The sequence below is a fragment of the Rhinolophus sinicus genome, chromosome 15, assembly GCF_057876585.1.
Source record: "Rhinolophus sinicus isolate RSI-liver-muscle chromosome 15, RSI-T2T, whole genome shotgun sequence".
Taxonomy (NCBI): Eukaryota; Metazoa; Chordata; class Mammalia; order Chiroptera; family Rhinolophidae; genus Rhinolophus; species Rhinolophus sinicus.
This window is the reverse complement of record NC_142515.1, coordinates 107,421,612-107,431,267: the sequence shown is the minus strand read 5'-3', so window position 1 is coordinate 107,431,267 and position 9,656 is coordinate 107,421,612. Positions and strand designations below refer to the sequence as shown.

General features: G+C 38.2%; 1 protein-coding gene across 7 annotated transcripts in view; it reads left to right on the top strand.

Annotated features, from left to right (window-relative positions):
• Window positions 1-8,087: 8,087 nt before the first annotated feature.
• GRIA2 (glutamate ionotropic receptor AMPA type subunit 2) overlaps window positions 8,088-9,656 on the top strand; it is a 121,944-nt gene continuing 120,375 nt past the window's right edge. For 6 of the 7 annotated variants that reach the window (XR_012498169.2, XM_019733150.3, XM_019733151.3 and 3 more), the window contains exons 1-2: window positions 8,091-8,728; window positions 9,265-9,405. Coding sequence is in view for 6 of the 7 variants with exons in the window: in XM_019733150.3 (XP_019588709.1) it covers window positions 8,641-8,728; window positions 9,265-9,405 (229 nt within the window). In the remaining variant the exon portion in view is untranslated. Of the gene's footprint in view, window positions 8,729-9,264; window positions 9,406-9,656 lie in introns of all 7 variants that reach the window. The other variant, XM_019733153.3, reaches the window with a different exon arrangement.

Below are 9,656 nucleotides of genomic sequence, written 5' to 3'. Positions count from 1 at the left end.
TAACAAAGAAGTGACGCTTGGAAGATCTGTTTGGATTTTTCAGGCAATGTACCACTTTTGGACATGCTGTTCTCACACATTTACTAGTATTAACCTGTAAGGCAGTTAGTTGGGCCCAAGGAAATAAAGTAGAAGAGCTGACACTTGAGTCTAAAGACCCAGTAGACCCAAGGCTGTTTGAAGTGCCTGGGGTAGACAGAGATGCTAATATGGAGACTCTGGCAAGCTCCATTAAGGGAATTACAACACAGATGTCTAGGGTTTGAAATAAGATCATGCTCCCCTCTCCTGGCAACTCTTCCATTCCAAAATTCGCTCTGACTTGTCGCTGGGACCTAATATATACTAAGTTCCTGTCCAGAGGATACCGCATGATTCAACATCCTGATCTTCCCAGCCTGAAGAAATGCCATTATCTTATCCATTAAATCAAAAAGTTGTACATGCACAGCCACATTCATTATAAACTAGAAATGGTATATACTGGATAGGGGGAGGGGAAATGTGCAGAAGCCATGGAGGAGATGAGGAGGTTCACTATTCAATACAGTGAGTGCCTCTTAGTTTTTCCTGTCCAGTAATAAGTCAAAAGAAAACTACAAAAACCCAAATGACAAGAACATCAAGGACTCACCTCCTGCAGGAATGAAAGTTTGAAGGTCACACACCAAGGTAAGAATTCTGTCCAGCTGAAGTGCTGACAAAAGCAATATGGATGCAGAAGGGATATTTGAAGAAAGTGGTTGTGATGACCTATTTTAGTCTCGTAACTATCTACAGATTTGAACATTGTGTAGCTATGTTTTATGCTATTTGTTTCTTTTCTTCTCCCTTTTGTCCCTTCTTATGTTATATGACAAACAACAGCGGAGGCCTGCTGAATATCTTTGAATAGCAGCTTGCCCTTCTAATTTCTGTTGTTACTCATTGAATGGGAGTCCAGTGTATTTAAAAAAAAAAAAAAAAAAAAAAAAAAAGCAAGAAAGAAAACATTTCATGACAGTTGAGTTTGATATAATTATTATATAATTTAGTTAAAATACTTTGTAAATTGATAACATGTGAAAAGAGAATTGTTGAAAAGTATTTTGAATGTGCTGGAAAGGATCAGATGCAAGTAGGCAAAAAATGTATTCTGTTTAAGAGTGATCAACACAATTATAAAATATTAGAAAATTCCTAAATATTGAAAAATGATTTAGTGTTTGGATTTTTTACAAACATTCAGAAGTTCTTGTTTTACTTTAAAGGGATTGAAGTGGGAAAATATTCAGGAGATTCATGTATAGTGCAATGGCCTGATCCTACTTCGAATGAGTGGATGATGATTGTATTATACATTTTTCAGGATTAAGTGAACACAGGATTTTTAAGAGATGCCTGCATCTTCTCTTTTCTCAATTTTTTGCTTTAACTGACTTTTTCAAGAAATAATAACTATCATGAAACACGATAGGCCGATGATTCTCAAAATTAATGTCCCGATGAGGCCTCTTCCTTGCGTAGCAGAATCAGTGACGAGCGCTAACACTATAGCTTGAGTGGATGTGGCCCACAGACCCTGCAAACTCCACATGTTGGAAAGTGAACATAAAACCAACCTTGCATACATATCTGCTTTCTGGTGTTCTGTACATCTCATTCTGACATTAAACAACATTTTCCTGGGCATTCAGCCTTGTACCCTGGGAGTTGGCTTTGTTTCTCCACATCCTTTACCTCCATCGCATACAGGTTCACTAACAAGTTCTGCTAAGTTTCCATCCTAAATGTTTTCTGAAACCAACTTTTTCATCCTATCTATACTATTACTCCTTTAATCCAAGTTTGCATCACCCCTACTGGGAATACAGCCTTCTACCTGGTCTCCTTATATTCAATATATGTCCCCATATATATACATTATCCAGATAGCTTCCAGTACGTTCTATCTAAAATGGAAACCTTAAAACCTCTCTACTTAAAACTCTCACAATATTTCCCTTTTCCTACAGGATAAACCAAATATTTCCTACCATAGTCTGGTTTATTCCTTTTACTCCTGACTCACCCTTTCCATTCTAGAAACACTGCACTGCTTGCAATTCCCGAGCCACACACATGCCTTTCCTGATGTCACTGCATTTAAATGAATTGTTCTTAGGATCAACCAAGATGGCAACATAGGAGGCCAAACTATATTGCAAAGCTATAGTAATGAAAATAGTATGGTACTGGCATTAAAAATTGACACATAGATCCATGGGACAGAATAGAGAGCCCATACATAAACCAATGTGTATATGATTAATTTTTGACAAATGGGCCAACAACATATAATTGCACAAAGGATAGTTTCCTCAATAAATTGTTTTGGGAAAATTGGATTGCCACATGCAAAAAAAATGACAGTGGATCTCAATCTTACACCATATACAAAAATCAACTCAAATTGATTAAAAACTTGAACATAAGATATGAAACCTTAAAACTCATGGAAGAAAACGTAGGGGGCAAACTTCTTCACATCAGTTTTGTCAATGATTATTTTTGTATTTGACACCAAAAGCAAAAATAAACATTTAGGCCTACATCAAACTATTAGGTTGGTGCAAAAGTAATTACGGTGTTTGCAAATATTTTTAACCTTTTAAACCGCAAATACTTTTGCACCAACCTAATAAAAAGCTTCTGCACACAAAGGAAACCATCAAGAAATCAAAAACCCAACCTATGTATGGGAGAAAATGTTTGCAAATTGTATATTTGATAAGGGGCTAACATCGAAAATATAAAAGAAACTCATTCATCACAATAGTAAAAATAACAATAGTAAAAATAACAATAAAATTTTTAACAATAACCTAATGAATGGGCAAAGGACCTAAATAGACATTTTTCCAAAGAAGACATACGAATGGCCAACTGCTACATGAAAAGGTGCTCAATACCAGGAATCATCAGGGAAACGCCAATCAAAGCCACACTGAGATAACCCCTCTCACCTTTTGGGTGGCTTTTATTAAAAAGACAAGATATAGAAGCTGGTAAGGATGTAGAAAAAAAAAGAACCATTATACACTGTCAATGGGAATGTAAACTGGTACAGCCACTATAGAAAATACTATAGAGGTTTCTCAAGAAGTTAAAAATAGAACTACCACATGATCCATCAATCCTGTCTCTGGGTGTGTATCCAAAGGAAATGAAACCGTTATCTTAAAGAGATTATCTGTACTCCTGTGTTCATTGCAGTATTATTCACAATAGCCAACCTGCTGTGCTGTATATCAGGTTGTATAGAAACAACCTAAGTGTCAATGCACGAACGGAACAGGAAAATGTGGTATATGTACTTGTACATACAATGAAATATTGTATTGAGCCTCAATATGGATGAAACTAGGGCATTCAGTGAAATAAATCAGACAGAGAAAGACACTGCATAGCATCACTTACATGTGGAATCTAAAATAAATAAATAAATAAATAAGTCAAACTCACAGAAACAGAGTAGAAAACTGGTTGTCTGAGGCTGGGGGTGGAGCGGTGGGGAAAATAGGGAGAGGTTGATATAGAGGTACAAACTTTCATTTCTAAGATAAAACTCTGAGGGTCTAATGTATAACATGGTGACTAATGTATAACACTTGATAACACTACTGTATAATTAAAATTTGCTAAGAGAGTAGAAATTAAATATTCTCACAAACAAAAAACAAGGGTAAATATGTGAGGTGACGGATGCATTAGTTCAGTTCACATGTATTCATATATTAAATCATGATGTTGTACACTTTAAATATCTTACTGCTTTATTTGTAAATTATACTTCAATAAAGCTGAAAACTAAAATTTAAAAAAAAAAAAGAAGTGTGCTCCATAGCTACATCCAAACCTTCACATAGATATCCTGTAGTTGACTAAGTTCAGGTGTCAGTCTTTAGTGACTCCCCTCCTGCCTGAGCGCCAGGTTATAATGTGCATAATAGGTTCTCTTTGCTCATATTTTTTTAATTATAAGTCTGTTCGTTTCATTTCTTATTGTCCTCCTCATGTGGTCTTAACCATTTGCTACTTGAATACAGTCTGGGATCTTCGTAAGGGAGGTTTCTGTTATGTTTATCTTCTTATCCACTGTTATCATGCCCATTATTTGGAATACAGTGCTCCCTTATAATTTGTTGAATTAATTAATGAATTGAAACATTACTTTCTCATAGCTATTTCTCGTACAAGATTGCTATTCAGATAAAATTAATTAAAACACAGAGGGTGCAAAAAAAACCATATACACATTTTAAGAAAGGAATAAAACTGTATTAATTGTAATATTCAATATGCACCAATAACAAGGATGAATGTAAGTCACATTTGACTTCTGCAATTACAAGAGGTGTTCAAAGTGGTTACCATCAGCGTCCAAACACTTCTGATTACGGTGAACTAATGCTTGAGCATAGATAACATCTCTTAAAATGTGTATACATTTTTTGACACCCCCAGTACATATAATCAAAGCCCCTGAACAATCTGAAGTAAAAACTTTACTTACTCTTTCAATTTTAGAATTTCATTCTGAATTCATTAAAAAATGTACAAAAGCCTAACTTCAGATATATGTTTTGGGTCGTGTAATTGAGCTTATTAAATCAGTGATTTAAAATGTTTCTGCACAAAAAAATAATATTATCTCAACGTGAATAACTATTTATATTGATATTATTCTTTATCTTATTTAAAGAATTGAAACTCCCCAAAATGAGTATTTCTTTTTATTTATAGCCCTGTATGGTTAAAATTATTATGTTTTCTCTTCTACTTTTTAAAAATTTTCTGTCTCAGCCAATAGGATTTCATGTTGGGAACCTGGTTCCTTCAGCAAGAACTGCTAACTTCGCTATTTTCTGCTGAAATTAGCAGGGACTCTCTTTATTTTCTAATGCTGAGCTGCATCTAAGCCTTTCAGATGGCCTACATTTTCACACTTCCAGAAGATCAACAGGAAGGGAGACAATGCTCTCCACTTTGGTGAGACTCCATCACTACAAACTGTGGCACTGACATTTATAATCCAATTTTGATAATGAAGTCACCTAAAAATTGTTCTACCAGTCATTTCAAAATTATCAGCCCCCTCACACACAAGGATTTTCATTTATGCAGAGCTTTTTCACTATGGAACACAAATTAAAACTGTGTAGAATATGTAAGTGTGTATAAAAACTTTAAATATTTTAAAGTAGATTTTAAAAGGAAATTATTGTTTCCTATAATGAAACAAAGATTGGGTAAAACAGAAATTGAAATTTTACTTATTTCTAGTCTTATTGCTAAAACTTATATTTAAACACACACACAAAACAACAACAGTGGCATCAAGCCAAGCAAACAAATGATAGGGTGGATAATATTTTAATTTCTTCCTTTTTTTTTTTTTTTAAACTATAACTGATCCTTTGCTTCAGGAACAACTTGTATTTTAGATAATTTCCAAAATTGAACAGCAGAGGGCAGAAAATAGCAAACTTTTTCCTTGAGCACACTATTCTGTTCAACTGTACCAGTAGTTTTAAAATTTTCAAAACTGATTTTATTACTGATCAATTTGAGATATATTCTTGAAATAAAAAGTTTCCAAACATTAAAAATAAATTCGAGTATTTTTCACTTATTTTAATGACCACCTCTTCAGTCAATTTAAATGTATTACATTTATATTGACAATATTTTATTTGAAAATAGAAGCTATATAAATATTGTAGTGAATTTGAAAAAGTTCCATGAGTGATAATATTAATATAATTATAATAATATTACAGGAAATATATCCAGCTATATTGTGAAACATACGTACATAACTACCTCCTGAAGGATACAATAGAAGAGCAGCTGAATTACAAGTTAAACCTACTAAAATTTTTATTTCTATTTTACATATGAATTATAAATGGTCAGTAAACAGTAATATTTGCCCTGAGTTCTTGCATATGATTTACTAGGGAAAATGCTCTATGATTCAGCAAATTCTTTATTTTATTTTATGTCGTTTGTTTTCATAGAATGTAATTCAGTCAATTTTGAGTGCACCTTTGCCCTTGACTTTGAAATAAATTAAGATGAAACAACATTTAAAAAAAATAATTTACATTGACGCACACTTTAAACATCACCATTTCTCCACATACGCTTCTCTATTTTGCTCTCACTCTTACTTCATTCCAAGTTACTTTGTATAAAACTGAAGTTTTTCTTGTAAAAAGATTGAATGGAGAAAAAAAAGAAAATGGCTGAGAAAAGTTATTTTTTTTTTGCTCTGAGCTGTTTGTTATGCACTCTTTTATACATAATTTTAAATTTTCAAACACTTACTTGAAATCATTTTTGTGACTTACATTACAATTAGTGATTGAATGGGTAAAATTTATTTAATTATTCTTTATATCGCAAATTTGGATATATATTTATTTATGCTCTTACTGTTTTTATTCTTATTTAATTTTTAAAAGGCTAACTGCATTTTAATTCACAGAATCTATTTTTATATAGTGAATTGTTTATTAACAGACTAAAATAAATTCTTAGTGATAAAATTGGGAGCTATTTTTACTTGCAGTACATAGCCTTAATAATAGATTGTGGATATTTTCAAACTTCCTGGTTTAGGGATATGTATTAAAAAAACAAAAACAGGGAAGACCATAACCTGGAATTATATAATTATAAGATTTGAGAGCCATAGAAGCCACTTTGTTTATCTTCCTCATTTTTACAATAGGGAAATTGAGGCCTAGAGTGATATAGGGGCAAGTAAGAGATAATACAGTCAACAGGACGCTGCAGGGGTGACATTACTGTGACAATTGCACAGGAAGGCAGCATGATAGACTAACTCACTTGGCATTCTGAGATATTAGCAGGTTATTCCGTTAGTATTGTGGACTCCAATCTCCTGCCTCCTGGAAATGGTCCCTTGTATTCAATTTTCCTCTATTTATTTGTTTAAACCACAAAAGCTATTAAATTTAGTGAGAAATTTCTGAGGCAGCAGAGGGAATTGCCAAAGCAGGTTCCCAGGCATTGGCATGGCAACCAGTTTCACGTGAAGTGCACAAATTCCATAGGCGGGGGGAGTCCAGTCTTCGGTACTCCACACTAACTCCCATCCCACACACTTTTAATCCCAAACCTCATCTTTCTTTCTCAGTGGGCTCGAGGTCGCGGGTTCAAAATGATGAGACGCTAGCTTACTTTCCTTGGGCAATGATTTTTCAAAACTCACGGTCAAACCGCGATGGGATATCCAGTTTCCAACTAAGTCTTTGGAAAAGAGTCTGCAGCTCAGCGACCTTTCTAGACACGCTTCATCTTCTCATCTTCTAAAGCCTTTCTCCTACAAGCCTTTCCCTGTTAAAACGGAGTCTTCTGCTTTCGATTCGTATAAAGAAGGTTCTACTAAGGAACCAAGTCTACATGTCTCCACTACGAGAGAGAGTGCAGTGAAGGCGGCCAGAGAGTCCCCACCGAGCTGGCTCGGCAAGTTGGCATCACAGCCCAGAGCAACACCCTCTAAAAAATGGGATTTCTATGCAAAGTAGTTCAACGTTTCAATCTTGATCTTCTATGCGACTTTAGCCTCTAAAGACAGAATCGGGGGTTTTCCTTGGACCATGGCTACGGCACCTTTAGCTGAAGTTCACAATTTAGGAACACTTCTTCGATGGGTATTTTGCTTGTTTGCTTTTTGGCTGAGTCAGGTGAGGTGGATAGCAGCGTTTTATATCGCTAGGTGGGTTTTCACAGGCCATTGAAGATACAAATTAAAATTACTTTTAACGTGAAACAAAAGGGCCTGGTGACAGAACGCTTCAAGGCCAACAATTAGCAATTCGGCTTCTCCTGCACAGGAGCCAGAAATCAGCTTTGCTGCATTTGGTCCAGGCTGGAACATCTCCACCGCCGCTGCAGCGGCGGCACAAAGGTAGCGCCAAGCTGGAAGCGGGGCGCTGTCCCGGGTGCTGAAAGGCAGAAGCGCGCGGGGGCCACGACAGCTCGCGAGACCAGAGGTCTCGCCGAGGGATAGCCGCTGCCGAGCCCCGGCGCGCTTTCCCAGCGCTGGGCACGCGACGCTGCTAGGGCAGTGCGGGGTGCGGGGTGCCAGGCAGGGGAGAGGTGGGCGCGCGCGCTAGCCGCCTGCCGCGAGTCGCGCACGCGCGTCCGGGACTGCCTTCCCCTCTCTGTGACTTGCGTGTATGTGTGTATGTGTGGGTGTGGGTGTGTGTGTGTGTGTGCGCGCGCGCCCGTGTGTGAGAGAGAGGGGAGAGAGGGAGAAGAGAGCTCGAGAGAGGGTGAGTGTGTGTGAGTGCATGGGAGGGTGCTGAATATTCCAAGACACTGGGACCATAGCGGCAGCTCCGCTGAAAACTGCATCCAACCAGTCCTCCGGACTTCGGGAGCAGGGACAGGGTGCAGGGCATCAGCAGCCACCAACAGGACCTGGGAAATAGGAATTCTGCCTCCACTTCAGGTTTTTAGCAGCTTGGTGCTAAATTGCTGTTTCAAAATGCGGAGGATCTAATTTGCTGAGGAAAACGGCCAACGAAGGAAGAGGAGGAAAAGGGGGAAAAAGGATATTTTGTGGATGCTCTACTTTTCTTGGAAATGCAAAAGATTATGCATATATCTGTCCTCCTTTCTCCTGTTTTATGGGGACTGATTTTTGGTGTCTCTTCTAACAGCATACAGATAGGTAGGTACCCTTTGTGCTCTGTTTTTGAATTGTGCAGAATTTGGTGGTAATCTTTGTTCACAGTGGACAAATTAATTCATGTCATGTAGACTTATGTCATACCTTGACTGCATTCCAGATTTAAACAGCCTAGAATATACATGTTTTTCTTGGGATGAAGCAAAGGGAAAAGACGATGGCTTTGATACAATAGAGTAAAAGGTCTTCTCATTTTTGACCCCCAGATTTTATTAATTCTTCTTTAACATTTTCCCCTTTGCTGAGATTCTCTAGGGGTCTGAATGCAAAGCTTGTGCTGACGAGGGAAGGCGAACGTTTCTGGCCACCTACCTTGCCCTCAGACTCCCATCTGTGTCTTGACCCTTTGGCTACCATTTGGACGTCCCCCCCCCCCCCCCCCCGCTTCCCGTGTCCCTGGATGTGTTTATTCGGCCTATTAGCGTTAATAAGAGACTCTAGGGCTCTTGGGCGCTAGCGGGCTCCTCTCTTTTCCCCCGGGCACTGACACTGTTCTGCTTGGTGTTTGTTCTTTGCAGGGGGGCTATTTCCCAGGGGCGCCGATCAGGAATACAGTGCATTTCGGGTAGGGATGGTTCAGTTTTCCACTTCGGAGTTCAGACTGACACCCCACATCGACAATTTGGAGGTAGCAAACAGCTTCGCAGTCACCAATGCTTGTAAGTAATGAATATTCATGCATTGTTGGTGCCGCACGCGGAAAGCCAGCGAGTATAAGTGCGGGGTGGTGTGTGCGTGTTTTTGTGTGTCAGTGTGTGGGTGTGAGTGACTGCACACGCGCGTGCGTGTAATAGCGTAGGGAGAAAGTGGCTGCAATCTCGGGGACCCCCGCTGGCTGTGGGGGAGGTGAGGAGAGAGCCAAAAGCACTGAAGAGTGTGCGCACTAGAAAGGAGGGGTGGGGGTTGGAGG